We start from the raw sequence: 18,381 nt of genomic DNA, 5'->3' as shown, positions 1-18,381 counted from the left end.
TGTCTATATCCACACTCACAGTTCATTTTGTGGGACACTGAATAGGACGGTGTAGTGCCAATAAAAAAGAACACTTCCCAGTGAATCACTCTTATATGCATGCCCATGTTGCTGTCTTTTCTTCACTTCTCAAATGTTGGGTTCTTTTAAAATTTCCCTTTAACGCAGTAGTTCAAAAATCAGAGAAAAAGCTTGAGATGTAATTCTTCACCTTTAGGTTTCCTTGGATTATTCTGAATAGAGGGCTTCTGATCACATGTTATTCTCACTGTGTTGTGTTTTTGCGTTGCCAGTCCAGTTCTTGAAAAGGAAGTTTTACTTTGTCCACCAAACTTCTTTGCACTAAAGCCGAAGTAGGATAGATTTAGAAACCTTATCACTGTAATCAGCAGGTACATACAGTAGCTATTGTCATTGACCATTCTATAGTATATGGTGTTCTTAGCTCAGAGATTTTTGAGCCTTTATGGACATCTTTTTACCTTACATTACTCTAATGTCATTTAAGGTAAAACTACTACTTTTACTTATAACGAGATGTGAGATTTTAGGTACCAGATTTTTTTTTTTTCTTTCAACCTCTTCAGCTGCAGTCTTAGGATTTATTTTAGATAAATATGCTTGCCTATTTGGTTTTCTCAGAACCATAGGCAATTTTATTTGTGTTCTTTTCTACTTAAGATTATTGTGCTACTTAATTTTTCAGGACTCTTTCACAAGATGATCAAGATGATACCCACTTAAAAATAGAGAATATCATTCAGATGGTAAGTTTGTCTTGAAATTTAAACATAATATTAAATCCTGCTATAGAAATGTTGTGTGAATAAGGCAATAAAATGTAGCACAACTGGAACTTTACAGCTGTGGAGAGAAATACTGTTATTTTATATCAGGAATGTACAGTTCAGTTTCGAGATAGTCAGAATATCATAGATGAACAGGTTAAAACTTTAGGATTTGGATTTAAATCAAACGATGGAATGACAAAAAAAAAAAAAAAAGGAGGTACTTGCAAAGTGATTATGTGAAAATGAATGCAGAATGCACAGACTCTAATTAACCTATATAGATACTCATGACTTGGTAGGTGTCTTTTTGTATGAGTTTCCAGTCTGAATATTTACCCTTATGTTGTTAGCATTTTTTCTTACTTCTTATTTCTTTGTATCAAGGAACTTAATTACAACTCCATGTTGAAAGTTCATGTGAAGTTCTTAATACCCTGTGTTTTGAAATGTCTTTTGATGCAAACCAAGGTCATTAAGTGTCCTCCTTATTTTTGCAGGCAGATTGCCCAAAACCGGAGTGCTTTGAGACTTTGTCAGCCATGGAGCTTGCAGAGCAAATAACTCTTCTAGATCATATAGTTTTCCGAAGCATACCCTATGAGTAAGTGCTCTCCTACAAGTAACTGAAGTGAGTATGTTGGATGAGTTGCTGACTGGCAGTCTTAGGCACTACAATGATACATGCTACGGGCAAAAAGATTTGCATACTTAACAGATAATGTCCTTTGGCTGTTTGTGTCATTGCCTCTGGTTTCGTATAGTTTGACCATGTTTTGGAAGACTGAGTTCTTTGCTAAGAAAAAAAACAACCCTCTGGTCTAAGGCTCTGGGCTAGTGAGGAGTGAACATAGTATGGAAGTGATGAATACTTACATACAGCAGTTTAACATGGATATAACCACATCCACTGACAAGAACAATTTCAGTAGGGTCACAATACTGAAAATTAGAATGGGGGGATGAGGAAGGGGATTAAAATAAAATTAGAGCTTCTTTATAATATTTACTGCTTTAGAGAGCATTAAAAGTGATAGAATTGGTTTAAAGCTATGATGTTACTAGTTTCTAACAAAATGAGGTATACTTAAAATCCACTTAGGCTATCATTGCATACAGAGACTCTGTACTGTGTTTATTAAGTGCATTTTTGTTTGTTTTTTTTTCTCTCCCCTAAATATCTAGAGAGTTTCTTGGGCAGGGCTGGATGAAAATGGATAAAAATGAGAGAACACCCTATATTATGAAAACTAGTCAACATTTTAATGATGTAAGTACTTTTTAAATAGACATTGCTTTCTAGGACCCCTGATAACACTCTATGACCTCTGGAACAAAAATTTTTTTTATTATTTTTACAATGTGGTATAGCTTCTTATCTAGTAATGACTATTACAGTCTTTTTGTGATTAACCTTTTAAAACAAAGCACACAAAAATTCTTGTTTTCAAGTACTGGTAGTCAGCGTTTCAATGGCAATTTAATAGAGTGTTTTAAATGGTACTACTATGCCCTTTTGCTTACAGAAGAAACTAATTTTCTCCAGAATGTAAAAATATAGCACTGATTCTATTTAATGAATGCCCTTTGTATCCCCAACCGTATCTTTGCTCATTTACCATTTTCTGTGAATTTTACTGAGAGACTTCCCAATCAGTTTTGCTACTGTTGGCTTGGAGATACCCCCCTTTGCATCTCTTACCCTTTCATATCTTCATTCTCCCACACTTCTCTACAACACTGTTCTCAATACATTTCCTCTGTTTTTATTAAGAGTCATTAGTTCCATTGTACATTAGGTTTTTCTGCCTTGTTGGTTAAATGATTATATGTTGAAAGAGATAATATATGTAAATGTCCTAAATTTATTCTTCTTTCTTTGGCCAGATGAGTAATCTTGTTGCCTCCCAAATCATGAATTATGCTGATGTTAGCTCCCGTGCTAACTCAATTGAAAAGTGGGTAGCAGTAGCTGATATTTGTCGATGTATGCACAATTACAATGGTGTGTTAGAAATCACCTCAGCCTTGAACAGAAGTGCAATCTACAGACTTAAGAAAACTTGGGGTAAAGTATCCAAACAGGTAAGAAAAACAGGATTACAAGAAGGATTTCTGGATTTCACTGGTCAGCGTGTTGCTCAGAGAATGTGTTGAGCTAGTATTCCTCTCATAATATTTACACTTTTACATTATTCTATTTGCTTGAAGCGCCAAGTGGTCTTGGTATTTTATGTTAAGGTCTTTTGTATTTCATTTATCCTTTTTTTTTTTTAATATCATCAAATATCTGTGGGAACAAATGGATTTCAATGGACTTAGCAGGTGCCTAAGACTTTTACTTGGGCCTGAAGTAATGAAAACTAAATCAAAATATTTTCAGATACATATATGTAGATGGTTATTAGCTATAGCTAAAGTCAGATCAGGTGACTAAAATAGTAGCCAATAGTAGCTCTGTTTTAAATGGTTTAAATAAATTTGTTGAATTAGTTAAAACTCAGCTTTCTGCTATTAAAAATAAAATAAGAAAAAAGTGAATATTTTAGTATGATGGAATAACAGAGCAAGGAAGTCAGTAGGACAGAGCAAGTCACTTGTAAATAAGGTAGTATTTGGACACAGAGTTTACTCCAGCTATTTCAAATTGCCCATTTTAGATCTGGCTAATTGACATGTAAAAGGTGGGCTTTTTTTATTGCATTTCCTCCTCTATGCTTTTGCTCTGTCTGCAGCTTTTGCAAAGCACTAAGGCAACCCAAGCAATGAAATCCATTTAAAATACATTCTGAATATCCTGCCTTCCCCAGCCAGCTTTTTCTCAGATGTTTTATAGCTGGTGCTATATTCTTTTGTTAACAAAAATATTAGAAGTCCTTTCAATACAAAATGTTATGTAAGAGTTTACCTTGAAAAAGTTTTATGTTTAGAATTTGTTTGATTTTTAAACTTCTCAAGTAAGAATAAAAAAAAGACAGATTAACGTTGTTGCACAGTTCTTCAGTACTCATTGGAAATGTAATCTGATTGTTTCATCAGCCTGCTATTTAGAAAAAAAAGGAACTGTCTGTTTCAGCCTACAGCTTTCTTTTAACTCGAAATTCAGTTTGAAAACCAACAAATTTCTCATGATTCTGTATATTATTTCAAGCATAAATTGACTGAAAAGGCAAATTTGTTTCACTTGTTAAGTGACCAGGCTCTGATGATGCCCGCTGAAAGTAATTGGTGCAAGACAGTAATGTATTTTCAAATACCTATTCAGCTTTTATCAGAAACTTGGAGGCAAAACCATCTTAGTGCAAGCTGCAAGACAGAAAACATCCTTTACTGTCACTAATTTCAGGAAATGCAGCTGAGGATCCTCAGCAGCATGTAAGATGAAGTCCCTAATATTCTTGTATACACAGTAAACTGAATTGCTGGCCATTAATTTATGAACTTGTTTGTTTCCTGAATTTGCAGGCTAATAATATCAGCATAAACACAAGTTCTGTGGATCACTCAAAGGAAAACTCTTTAATACTGCATAACCTCCATTTTCAGAAATATCCTGGGAACTACAGCAAAGCTAAATTTATAACGCCTATCTTATTACTTTTGAAAATGGGGTCAAATCCTAAGTGAATTACATCTTTTCTAAAATCTAATCCCAGTCATTAATGTGCAACAGCAATGACATTTGTAATCCATTTTCTTTCTAGACAAAAGCTCTCATGGACAAGCTTCAGAAGACTGTATCATCTGAAGGAAGATTTAAAAACCTTAGAGAAATGCTCAAAAAGTATGCTTCCCTACAGTAGACAATTGTGGTTTGTTATAAGCAATGGATAGCACATGTTAAAGATTAACTAGCTTTGACTGATCTTTAATAATTAATATAATATTGGATAATATTTTTATCTAGTAAGTTCTGAAATTCTAATTTTATTCTATTTGGCATTATTGTAGATAAATATAATATCTCCAGGGAATTACTGAAGCAAATTAAACTGTTATTCTGTGTGAATGTTGTTCCCTGTTGGGGGTTTTCTTCCACTAATAAACTTTTTCAATATGTGTGAAGCCATATTTAAAAACAGGGTTCCAAAGAGTCCTTGTTCAAGATAAGAAGTTTAAGATTTAGGAATACCTCTGAGTCAGATCAAAGATCTATTCACCCCTTTATCTTGCTTTTGACTGTGGACAGTAGCTGATAAGAGGAACATAACAATAAGACTAATGCACAACAGTATTTCCTCTTTTATAGCCACTCAGCTCCCTGGAAAACAGTCTGCTTTTTTTATTCAGTAGTGCTTGGGTATTATTTTCTTTAATATATATGCCAAATTGCACTTGACTGTATGTAACTTTGGTACCCAAAAAAATATCCTTTGGCAAGGGTTCTACCCCAGCAGCATGCATAGAAAACTTGTATTTTTGCAAGTTTCATAATTAGAAGTAGGCTTTTCAGGATTGAGTGGTATCACTACTTCAAATGATCTTGAGAGAAGCAAAGAATTGATCTACTAGAATAATTACTGGAATGTTTAAAGATGCATATATTTTTGGGGAGCTAATGACTTTTTAATTTTTTTTTAGTAAAACGAAGAGGTATTTTTATAAACCTTTCAGTTAATACGTTGCTTGCCTGTGTACAACAATAATACTTGTAATCTAAAAAATAACCAGAGTGAAGTGCACTGCTAAGCATTGTCTGCCTAAGTTAACAGTAGAGCCATCACTCTGCATTCTTCTTATGGCAGAGCTTCAGAAATCCTTTTTCTACTATTTCTGCTGAGACAAGAGTCATTGAACATGGAGCTGTGATTACTGCATTAGGAAAGAAACAATCATTATCCCATTCCTCCTGTCACTCCAATAAAACCCCTATTCTCTATATTCAGTATTCCTAGTTTTCCAGATCATCTTTGCTATCCCTCTATCTTTCTCTTTGTTCTATGTGTCCACTGTTGAGAAAGCCTGAATAGACTTTGACAGCATGGTATATACATATGTATACAGATGCATACATGTGTATCTACATGCATATATGCATACATATGCGTATGTATAAACATGTATATATATGCATATATATATATACATTTATATATATGTACATCTCCATATGTTTATGGACATGCTCAACACACACACACACATACATGTACTCTTACTGTTCTAGGATGCTTACACTATTGCAGAACATCAACCGCTCAGAAGTATGTCCACATGCATTTTTAGCATGTTTGTGGGATCTATTTCTGAGATTGTGTGTCGGTCAGGATTGAAATATACTTGAGGGTGTTCTCTCATTCCAGAGGTTACCTGTCCTTCCTCTCACTCCAACATGGTTCTACCTTTTACTGAAGGTCATCTGCCACTAATACTAGATATTGGACAGAACACAAACAATTTTTCACGGGCAGAGCATATACAACTCATGAAATCAAGGAAGATGTCTTAGGAATTAATGTAACCCATTGATCAGAAATATGTTAAGTAATAAAGAGTTTGTGTGAGTTATAAAATTATAGTTTGCAAATTTAGCTACAGGTTAATATGCTGATTTGTTGTTTCGCAGTTGTAACCCACCTGCCGTTCCCTACCTTGGAATGTACCTAACAGACCTGGCATTTATTGAAGAAGGAACACCAAACTTCACTGAGGAAGGCCTTGTAAATTTTTCCAAAATGAGAATGGTAATTTTTGATTCCTTGTATGCTTTCCCAACATGTGATTATTTTTGTGATTTAATTATTGATTTAATAATAACTCTGGAATTTAACTTCTAAGACATACAAGTATATTGGAATCATGCAGCTATTTGAAAGCAATTACTTCACCCAGTCTTCTGTCACCATCTTCTGGTGGCTTAGCTGAAGTCAAAATGCAGTTGTACATACTCATATATATGTATTCTTTTGAAAGATCTCGCATATTATCAGGGAAATACGCCAGTTCCAGCAGACATCCTACCGCATAGAGCATCAGCAGAAGGTAAGGCTCTTCTTAAGCACTGTTACCTCCTGATGAAATCGAAGATATGGCAACAATTAGTTGTAAGATACAGCTGTTGTTGAAAGCTAAAGTCAATGTATTCTGCTCCTGCACACAGGAAAGATATACAGAAATATGGATGGGTACTCTGGGGTTGTAATACTCTAACCCTGCCAGAAACTCTTTGTTTGACACTGTATATAGAAGCAACTTTCTCCTTCTCTGGAAACTCTGTCAGGATTGCGGCCTTCGTGGTTCTGGGGTATGAGGCAGTGTTTTCAAAGGCAAATGTGTTCTACCTGCCCAGTTGGAATATTAATTCCCACAGAATCTCAGAATCTGCTGATGCTGTGTGCATCCTGCAATTCTTCTCCCCTTGTCCCTTTTGGGAATGAGTAAAACTTGTCCAAAGCTATGCCTTCAAAGATTTCATCTCAGGCTCCAGAAGAGGAACGTGGGCTTAGGTAACCTGGCTAAGGATTTGAATGTTTCTAGGAGCCTCTGCTTAATTTATAGAATGCTGCTGGTGAAGATTTGTGTTGTGTTTCTCAAGAAGACAACATGGGGGGATGTCAGGATCCAAAATGGGCTGAAGGGGAAAAAGAAAGCAGAAAAATTTTGTGGAAGTTACAGAGTCTGTTCATCTGTGTTTTCTCCACGACAGGTCACTCACTATTTACTTGACAAGACTCTCATCATAGATGAAGACACCCTATATGAGCTTTCCCTAAAGATTGAACCCAGACTCCCTGCCTGAAGAGCCAGCTTTGCCTCAGGCTCTGCAGAAAGCTTTAGTACAATGAACAAAATAGTGTGTGTTATGTCCTAAAGACAAGGGAAATACTGAGAAGAATACAAGCTCTCTTTTCCAATAAGAGATACAGAGCCTCACAGCATTTCCCTCTCAGGCAATGAAAATGAGCACTGAGGTGGAAGACAAAGATACTTCCTACCTGGATTAATGGATTGCTGCTTCACAAAGATAATGTTTTGCAGCAGGGACTATGCATTTAATGGAAAATAGGAGACTTCCCTGTCAATGGGTACTAACTGTAGCCATCTTAAGTGACTAATTAATGGTACATATATAAAGGTTAGTAATATACTCAGGTATATTAAGATAAATGAGAAAAATGAGATAGCTGTGATATGGTCTGTGATATGGTCTGAACTATATGTTCACTGAGGCAGTTGTGGTAGTGTCCTCATATAGTGCTAACTTCATTGAAAAAACGGGATCTTAACAGTCATCTGCTCTCTTGGAGTGACATGAAAACAGCATCTATTATCTTCAGATCTGCAGCTATTCAAAACACCTGCTGTACATTTAATGCTACCCTTTATAAAATGTTATCTTCTTTTAATATCCTGACAGCCTTTTCTAAGGAGACTGATTTACAAATGAATTGTAAATACTTTTTTTTTCATTAATACAGAATGAAAGTATTTACAGCATGAAAAGCAAATGGACTAGCTGAATGACTGTAAATAGCTGCCAGCCCTGCAAGCTTCAGCTGGGAAATGCAAGGTTAAGAGCTCTATCTGAGACTCGAGAAATCCAGGGATACAGTGAACGGGATGGTTGGTCAGGTTGCACACAGCCCTGGAAAAGACACTTTATTTTTCTGCACCTCCTGCAGCTTCTTTGACAAGTCAGGCTACAGAGCACTTTCTGGATACGCTGTGGAGAGAAATACATGTCTGGTCTGGCAATGGGTAGTGATCAGCTGTGAACACTATGAGTTGGAGTGACAGTTTCATTTCGGGTGGAATCAGTGGTTTGAAAATGTCTAGTTTTTTTGTTCAGCCACTCGGCACTGACTTAGCTCTAAAATTGTTGATATTGGTGGCAAGCTTCGAATGCCAGCAAACAATCTGAGCTAGGAATTATTATTTGCATACGTTTAAGAAAATGTGCTGTTTGTAAATGTTTTCAAAGCCTATGCTTTTGTGACATACCAGGTAGATAGATGTCTTTTCTACAGCTACTTGGTACTTGCTGAGTTTTCCTGATAAAAAGTGGCCTGTTGTAGCTGCATGAAAAGTGAGCTCAAATGCATGCTGTAAAGTGCATCATAGTGTAAAACAGAGTTATTAGTACTGATGAAAAAAAAGTTGGCTGGAAAAGTGTCCTTACTTTTCCAATGATATTCAGCCAGTTGAAGAAAGACGGCTATATCATTGTATACCTCCCTTAAATCCTCTCAGGGAGACAGATGTTTAAAATAAATTGTGACCTAGGCCTATTTGATCTGACATTTCTTACCACAGTCATGATGCTTCTTAACACTGGCAAGGAAAAAAGGATCTGCCTGGCTTGTGGGTTTTATCTTTATTTGCACTTTAATTGTATTGCTGGCCCAGCCCAGAGATGCACAATAAATTACATTCGTTCTGTCTGAGTGTAACTGCTAGCATTTATAAAGGTACCTTAGCCACTGTAAATTTCATTAGGGTGATTCACCACAAGGACGATCCCATTGTAAATAACTGCATAAAGGAGCATTGCAAATACTGGAAAATTCCTTGATTAGAACAGAAGACAGCAACAGAAAAGGAAATTCCAGAAACATTTTAAGTAATTCTAATGACTGCTGCAGAAATGAATGGAAAATTATACTTACAGAAGCTGTATTGTCAAAAATATGCTTGTTAGTTTCACTAATGACTGACAAGAAGCTGATTGCATCTCAGTGCATGGTATGGAGAAGAAAAAAAAAAAGCAGCATGGTTTATTTGGACCACAAAACCAACTTACTGTGTGTTTTCTGTACAAAAGCAGCTACCATCCAGTAGTTTCACAAAACACTTTGAAGTAATGAAGAATCAGTGGGAGATGTGATTCAAAAAGTGATTTTTTGACTTTGTTTTATTGTTCCTGTGTTAAAAAAAACAAAAATGTATGACAACTGTCAATGCCAGTTGGCATCTCTGTTGTGTGCTATTAACTGCTGATTTATCTGCCTGTACCCTATTTTACCGAACTTCCTTGATGTTGTTACTGTTACAGGGTACAATTCTTCACTTAACTCTTTTTACAGTTTGTTGTTTTGTGCTTTATTATGTGTGTACTGGTTCTTCAGTGTTTCAAAGTATTCAGTGCATTTTAAGGCTTGCAATATGCAGGGGTAGTGCTGTGCTTGTGCTATGGTGTCCCAAATGGGCAGAGAGGACGACAAAGGATTGGACGTGGGGTTTTTTAAAAGGTGCTGAGCATCCATATCTTAAAATGAGCAGGGAAGGTGGTAGTTCAGCCCCTCTGGAAAGGAATATACTATTTATATGGCATATACTATTTATATGCCAAATGTTACTCTCAGTGGCATGATTTAGGTTAGAATCACCAGAGTAACTAGATACTTGGTTTGTGTCCAGAGCAACAACAACAACAAAACAAAAAACCTAACAACAAATAAAGTGTATGGTCACAAAACTTTAAAAAGTAATGTTTGCTTTGCTAAGAGCTAATATTAATCTTTCTGGTTGAGGATACAATGCATTTGTTAAAATACAGGAGGTGACTGCTCAAAGAAGTAAGCACACGTCTTGTTATCTACAACCCCATCCAGTGTTGCAACCCCAGCCAAAGCTGGAAGTGGCTCTTCTGTCAAAGTCCTGCACACCGAGTGTAGGGCAGTGTGTCTGCCCCACAGCCAGGTTGGGTACTTCACATGTAAGTGGCCCGAGTGCCTCTGCTACAGTACTGTTTGGGGTATGGCAATAGTAGGCAGCAGCAACCTGCTTTATGTGAAGCTTTGCCCAGTACATTTCTATACCCATCTAGGGCAGCCATCTTCCTTTACAGCACACAGGGATTGTGGAGCTCCTTGCTACCTGCTTCTCTGTGCCACTCCACCACAGCCACATCATACATAGAGAAATCCTGGACATAAAACACCCACTGTTTGCTTCTGGTGTTTTACGGAGGATGTCTCCAAGTGAGGACTTGCTGTCTTTTAGGATCTTCTCCACTAGCTTTTACGCTGTGGAAGCAGAGCAGACTTGCTTTTCTGCAATTGGAGCTGAAAAAGCCCATCTGATTCAGGATTCATAAGAAAGAGAAGGGCTGATGCGCCTCTCTACTTGCCTTTCTTAGCTCCTCAGCCCTGCTGTGTCTGCCAGATGTAACAGCAGTTCTCACGTTGGAGGGGCTGCTCCCTTCATCACTCTCTGGCCAAAAATGCCTCAGGGTGTACAGGCTGGCTAGCTGCAATGGGGATAGCATATTTCACCCACTGGTTCAGCAGTGGGCAGGCTCGCCAGCCAGGCATGAAGGGAGTTTATGCCATAAAAATACTACAAAAGTAGCAGCCTGGATTCAGCCCATTGTTATCTGGGAATCTGGGCAGCAGCGCAGACATGTCCCCTTCCATGTGACAGAGAGCACTTGTCATACACTGATACAGGGTTAGAGTTGCCTTCACCCCAGCCTTCATTTTACCCTATCCCTGTCCTCCCCCACTAAATTCACCAGTATTGTCAGTGGACTGAGCCCATGATTAGGCATCGTGCAGATGAAAACATAGATGATCCATTGAATTTACACTGACAGTAAGTGTGTATATATTCTGTTCCTTTCCTATGGCTAGTCCTGTAACACACAAATACATAGCTTAATAGTGAGACATGATACTGGGACTGATTACCCTTATTTTAAAGTAAAGGAAGAGGTATCTGTCCTCCTCCTGCTTTCCTAGTTTTTAATACTGATTGTTGTTCTTTAGGATACAAAGGAACTTAACTATTTACTTACTAATTTTAACCATGTTGATTTTTATTTCAGCATATGTTCATTATCCCAAATTTTCCTTCATAATCACCATTTAAAGGGTTTTACAAATCTTTACATTGATTTATTTGTATCAATATTCAGTCTTTCGTCTTTTCATGATTACCAGCAACATTAAATTTAGATACATGATTTAAAACTCTCACTGACAGAGACATTTTTACCCACTCATAATTGTTATTCATTAAGAGCAAAATCCTCCAGACCTCATTCTGATAATACCTTAGGCTTCACCGAGAGCTTTTCATAAGTATTTGGGGATCTAGCTCTCAGCTATTTGCCTGTTACTGTTTTTGCCTCCAAAGGTCAAATGTCTCCATGTAGGATGCTCTGTGTCCAATATGCTGCTCAACTATGGTTGTTTCGTTTTACATTTACTTTATAAATAGTCTCTGAAGTTTTGTTATTTAGGAGAATAGATGTATGTTTATTTGATAGATGTACCTATATCTAACATGTTGCTTAGTGCACAATCTAGGTGTTTTTGCATGTCTTAAAACTTATCTTTTGCCCTGAGGTTATTGCTTTGTATTGTTAGTAAGGCATATCAGGCAGGGATATGCCAATATGCTAATTAAACTTTTTTTTCCCTGAGCTTCAAGAGTCCTTACTGGTATCTGTTTATTTGTTTACTTCCCAGTGGTGAATAATTAAAACTACACCTGAATTACTGAGTCTTTTAGAGAAACATGGGATGGGAAGGGACAATCCATTAGCAGGAAAGGCAAAAAGCAGAGGAAATTCTGGGTCTCTAGTGGAAAAGAATGGTTTGAATTACTGGATTTTATTCTTCTTTCACTTGTGCTGCATTGCAGCTGTGGTGGCCATCATTGGGAATAATGCTGATTTTAACTTGGAACAGAGAATGAAGCCTACTTCATACACAACTGGAAATGCTGATCCACTGTGAAGTGTATGGCACAAATATCTAAACAAGACTTAACAGATAAACTCAACCAGCTGCACAACTCATTCTTCTTCAGGTGAGGAAAGCCTCTCCCCTTCTATATCTCGATTCCTTTTATAGGAAGGTACATGTTTAAATATCATTTCAGAAGGTGTTTAAGGAATTCTCATTTCAATAGAATATATATATATATATATATATATATATATATATATTTAGGCAAAGGACAACATATATTCGTAAGTAGGGAATAAATAACATTGTCCCTAAATTCTTTATCTCCTTGTCTTGGATTTGGACTGCTGTCTAAATGTCCCTATCCTTCTTTTGTCTGGAGTCCTGCCCTAGATTTAAAGAAATGGCACTGCTAAATTTTATACCCAAGTAAACACAGAAAATATTTCAGGTTTGTAAGTATGGCATATCCCTCCATTTTCAATAGGAAAATGAGTCATATAGAGATAAAATTACTTGCAAATTGGAAGAAAATAGAATAGAGATCAAGACTACAAAGCCAGATCTCCAGCTTCTGTTATACGCTTTAATCACTGTCTACTGCTTTCCTTTGTTGAACTGGATAAGTTCTTCATGACAGAAAGATGCCTATTAAATTTGTTACAAGAATTAGCATATTTCAAGATGGAGATAAAACAAGTGACATATTAAAATCAGCATCTATTCAATACTCTGTGACCTTGCAGTCACATTTTCACATTTTCTGCAATCTTTTTACATTTTTGGTATTTCATATAAAAACCGAAATAGCCTGAGAGAACAACTTACTGTCAGATATTTTTGTTGTCAGATATTTTCAGTGCAAGAAAAAAAAATCAAACTACTTGCCAAACAGCCCTATTTAAAAGTCCTGCAGGATAATTTCTATTTCAAGTTGTTTTTCCCACACTTCAAACAATTGTATTGACCTTATGCCAAAGAATTGGCTGATTTTACATCTTTATCCTAAGGTCAGAATCAAAGAATCACAGGATCCCAGACTGGTTTGGGGTTGGAAGAGACCTTAAAGCTCATCCAGTTCCAACCCCCTGCCATGGGCAGCGACACCTCCCACTAGACCAGGTTGCTCCAAGCCATGTCCAGCCTGGCCTTGAGCACTGCCAGGAATAGGGCAGCCACAGCTTCTCTGGGCAACCTGTGCCAGGGCTTCACCACCCTCACAGGGAAGAACTTCTGCCGAAGAGCTCATCTCAGTCTCCCCTCTGTCAGGTTAAAGCCATTCCCCTTGGCCTGTCCCTACAGGCCCTTGTCCAAAACCCTTCTCCAGGTTTCTTGTAGCCCCTTCAGCCACTGGCAGCTGCTCTAAGGTCTCCCCTTAAGGATCCTTCTCTTCTCCAGGCTGAAGCAGCCCAGCTCTCTCAGCCTGTCTCCAGAGCAGAGCTGCTGCAGCCATAGCAGCATCTCCATGGCCTCCTCTGGACTTACTCCAACAGCTCCACGTCCCTCTTGTGTTGTTGCCCCAGAGCTGGATGCAGGACTGCAGGGGGTCTCCCCAGAGTACAGCAGAGGGGCAGAATCCCCTCCCTTGACCTGCTGCTCATGCTGTGGGGATGCAGCCCAGCACATGTGGGGGTTCTGGTCTGGAAGTACACGTTTCAGGGTCATGTCCAATTTTGTGTCCACCAGTATCCCAAACCTCTTCTGTGTATGGCTGCTCTCAGTATCTTTATTCCTCAGTCTGTACTGGTACTGGAGACTTCCCCAGCCTAGCTGCAGAATCTTGCACTTGGGCTGTTGAACTTCATGGTGTTTGCATGGGCCCACTCCAGCCTGTTCAGGTCTCTCTGGATCCCATCCCTTCTCTCTAGGGAATGACTCACACCAGTCAGCTTGGTGTCAGCTGCAAACTTGCTGAGGGTGCACTCAATCCCGCTCTCCATGTCACTGATGAAGATAATAAATATAATTCACCCTTGTTTGGGCCTCCCAGGGTCACTACTGGTTAGTGGTTTCCACTTGGACTTTGAGCTATGGACTGTAATCCTTCAGGCACCACCACCCATCAAATCCTTATCTCTCCAATTTAGAGAGGGGATGTGGAGGACTGTTTCAAAGGCCTTACCACAGTCCAGATAGGTCTGTAGGTCTTCCTTGTAGGTCTGTAGGTCTTCAGTAGGTCTTCCTTATCCACTCATGCAGTCACTCCACTGTAAAAGACCACTAGATTAGTCAGCCATGATGTGCTATGTTGGCTGTCTCTCCTCATTTCCCTGACTTCTTTCTGTATGTTTCAACATGTTTTCCAGGAGGATGTGCTCCGTGATCTTACTGGTCACAGCAAGATCATAGATGATTGTTTAAGAAGCATTAACGGGGGGGGGGGGCTGTTTTCTACTCTTTAGTATGTTGCAAGGAAATAACTAAATACTCAGTAAAATGACAGACTCACGGAAATGATAGAATCTCTGAGGAAATCTGACAGCACCCAACACTTTCTAATCTTGAATTTAAAGAAAAAGGGGGAAGATAGCTGGTACAGCCTGTTCAAAATCCTCAGCTATGTGAGAACAAAGCTGAAATTAATCTTGACGGATTGCACAAAGATAATTGATGAGAATTGTGAAGACTGAACTATGCCTTGAAAGTTATACTCGAATGTTCTGTCCCTTCCTAGAAGAATTAGAATTTGAGAAGAGCAGATTTTTACTTGAAATCTTCAGTTTCAAAGAGGACTGAAACAATCACTGGTGTCTGTCTCAGTTTCCTGACTGCTTGAGCAAACCCTCAAGTACATGTGGGTTGGTGAATGTAATAGCAGAAGCTATTTCAAATTTGTTTTTCTTGTGGTAGCAACTCCACTGTGTAAACCTCTTTGAATCAGATACTGGCCTCCAGTACTAATGCTCATGGTGTGCACATGCCTGCATGCATAGGTCTGAAATAGAGCAGTAATTATTACTAAAGGTTTGTGCTCTCTCCCACTACTCTTCCTGGAAGCTCTTCATTTAGACTGAGGACAGCATGTGTAAATCATGTCTAGACTCTGGATATGTTTCACATAAATCAAAAGTAATAATTTTTCCAGCCAGAGAAGGCACAAAGACCTAACAATGCTTTCTAGTCTGGTCTAAATCTTTTTATTTATTCCATTCTGTTTACCATTAAAATTTCATCTTCAATGGGAGCACCATCTGAGAAAGAGCACCCTTATCCTTCTCTAACTATACCTGCTGGAGTTTTGAGGACAAAAAATGCTGGATCAGGATGGTGGGAAGAGAGAAAGTGTCAGACTTCAAAGTATCAAAATATGTTTGTTGGCCAGGTTTCTCTAGCCATTACTCTTTCGAATTCCCTGACAATGACAGTCTCAGAACTGATTTAATGTCACCATTTTGGTAATTTTAAATTAGCTGCTGTATTTTCAGTAGTGTTTTTTGAGGGTAATTAAGAATCCCACCTGTGGAAAGGCTGCTATTAGAGATCCAGATACATGGCTGGGCTGTGTTTTGAGGAGAAAGCCATGGTCTGCTGGACTGTGAGCCTCCATCACCAGCAGTGGCTGGGCCAGTGGCAGCAGTGGAAGAACAAAATGAATACCCTCTACTGGGTTGAAGAGCAGAGATGTCAAAGCCTCCTCTTGTAAAACAGTAATGTTTGTCTCTAATCATGTCTCGATATATATCCTTGAGAGAAAATAGCATTTCAGTGAGATACAGTTAAAAAATAATCTTTTCAAATTTTTAAAATGAGACAGAATCTTCACCACACTGTCACACAAGAGCAACTTTTCAAAGGACTGAAGCTGTCTGAAACAGAATTGTCACCCCTTTTCACAATCATGATCTAGACAATTCCTACCTCCAGTCTTGCTTCTCAAATTGAAAACATATGCGGTACTGTGCAGTGCAGTCTCCAACACGGCTGGCAAAAATTATGTGATCTTAGGCAATTGTGCATGATTCTGTTGTAAGAATTTTTGATATTTCTGTTTTTCCAATGGGTCAGCTCCAGTTTTAGGAAAACCTTTTCTCCTCCCTCTGGCCAGAAAACACACTGCTAATTATAGAGAACCTTTCCTACAGTAGTAGTGGATATTCTGTGAAGAGCAACTTCAATAACTTAAAATAACTGGGGTTATTTTTAACAGGTTGGTTACATCCAGTTGAGCTCTTTATTTAGCAGATGTGGCTCCTCCAAGTGTCTTTCTCTGGAGGCCTAATCATAACTGTAGGAGAACTGTTCTGTGCCCAATTATGCGTTTGGTTATGGTGAATTATGCTTAGCACCAAGTACTTGCTTAAATTCCATCAGTTTTAGTGGGATTTAAGTGGTTGAATGCCACCTCAAAACACAATGTTTTCCAGGTTAATATCTCAGGGACTGGATATAGTCTATGTGAGTGGGTACTGAAAATATCCAGAGTCACAAGGAGATCTCAGGCAGAGGTCTGGTAAACATTTGGTAAACAACTACATTTACTCCCAAGATGGCATGGTTCTCTGTTTTATTCTAAGTCTGTCTTTAGGAACCTCAAGAATACCCATCAAACTTGAAACCCAGTGATTGCCATTGCACTGGGTGCAAGGCGACGGCTACCTTATTTAAGGACATTGTGTATAGTAGCTCTTTGCAGCAGCACAACAGCAGAGCTCTAACTCCAAATGCAGAAGAGATAGTGATTATTATCCTTGCAAGTTCTTCAGAACAAACACAGTACTCTCTAATTCCTAATTGGATACATACATATACTAAGTAAGAATAACTACACTTGTAATTTCTGCCCTGATTCCTGTGACTAATAATTCCCCACATATGGAAATTTGACTTTATAAACATTTTCTCTGAAAGAAATGTGCTAATTAGAAAAGCCTTCCCATAAAATAAATTACTTTCATCTGGTCCATATAAGTAATTCTCTGTTCAGCCAGCAAACTCCAATGGGCACAAATTATTGCTGAATTTCAGGTGAACTCCCTGTCTGGGGACAGATGGCATTAATATGAATTGCAACCGAGTTAACACTCACCTACTGCTACCTCCTCAGCACAAGCAAAGAACCAAGACAGCATTTTAATTGGGAGATTTCACATAAATATTTAGGTTAGATAGAGATGAAAACAGGGCATTATTTATGAATAGTTCTTAGTGTCCCAGCTGTTTCTGCAGCTGAGTTCCTTACAAAATAGCTCAAAGAACAGTAGGACCAAGCTATTTTTTAAGTATTAATGATACAGTCTTTAGAAATCATAAGGAAACTTGCTAACACTGTTTGTTAGGTGTTTGTGATGTTAACTAGCAGGCTGAGTTTTATTTGCATCTTCTGTTCTTCCGGGCTCCGAGCTGGCAAATAGCTTAAACAGCCACATAAGCCAGGAAGACACTTCAGTCCATAGCATCACCTACTTTGAGGTGAAGGTCTTTGTCTGTTCAAGAGCTTTATGAAAATGGCTGCCGTTAGTCAAAAACTGAGACACACCTCAGTCAAGAGCTTGTTGACCTGACATGTGGGGGCTGCACTGCTGACCAAGAGATGATAGAGGCAGCTTCAGAAGTGTTAGTACGCAAAGCTTTGCATTAAATGAAGGCTCAGGGGCTTACAGCAGGAGCAAAAGATGTCATAGAGCTACTAGGGAGCTCTTGTCAAGCATGAAAGGAGAAGCTGGTTTCTGTTTTCCTTGCCAGTTCCTGCACTGGGGCAAATTGTGCTCGTATTTCTGTACTCATGTTACCTCAAGAGATCCTCAATTGGATTTTTTTCTCTATCAATATCAGAAACACAATGTTGGGTTGATAAAAAGCAGGTGTAGTGAAGAGGGGATGTTTCAAATATTTGGTAGTACAGATGCATTGATCTGGAGTGGCTGTTTTGCTTTTAATTATGGTGGGTATGCATGGCTTTCATTAATCCAAATTAGTCATGACATTTTTGGCCTCTAGAACAAAACCAAGAGATACCAATG

The 18,381-nt window shown here is 38.3% G+C and overlaps 1 protein-coding gene across 3 annotated transcripts in view; it reads left to right on the top strand.

Moving 5' to 3' along the window:
• The window catches only part of RASGRF2 (Ras protein specific guanine nucleotide releasing factor 2), a 259,547-nt gene that overhangs the window by 116,531 nt on the left and 124,635 nt on the right, over positions 1–18,381 (top strand). For 2 of the 3 annotated variants that reach the window (XM_062613870.1, XM_062613869.1), the window contains exons 20-27: positions 707–767; positions 1,289–1,392; positions 1,974–2,058; positions 2,676–2,873; positions 4,493–4,572; positions 6,355–6,472; positions 6,702–6,770; positions 7,435–9,167. In XM_062613870.1, coding sequence (XP_062469854.1) covers positions 707–767; positions 1,289–1,392; positions 1,974–2,058; positions 2,676–2,873; positions 4,493–4,572; positions 6,355–6,472; positions 6,702–6,770; positions 7,435–7,527 — 808 coding nt within the window. In that variant the 3' untranslated portion in view covers positions 7,528–9,167. Of the gene's footprint in view, positions 1–706; positions 768–1,288; positions 1,393–1,973; positions 2,059–2,675; positions 2,874–4,492; positions 4,573–6,354; positions 6,473–6,701; positions 6,771–7,434; positions 9,168–18,381 lie in introns of those variants that run through there. The other variant, XR_009963890.1, reaches the window with a different exon arrangement.

Source organism: Pezoporus occidentalis, unplaced genomic scaffold (genome assembly GCF_034315485.1).
Source record: "Pezoporus occidentalis ecotype Australia unplaced genomic scaffold, CSIRO_AGI_Poc_V1 ctg170, whole genome shotgun sequence".
Classification (NCBI taxonomy): Eukaryota; Metazoa; Chordata; class Aves; order Psittaciformes; family Psittacidae; genus Pezoporus; species Pezoporus occidentalis.
Note: the sequence above shows the minus strand (reverse complement) of the source record. Positions and strands in the feature narration are given on the sequence as shown.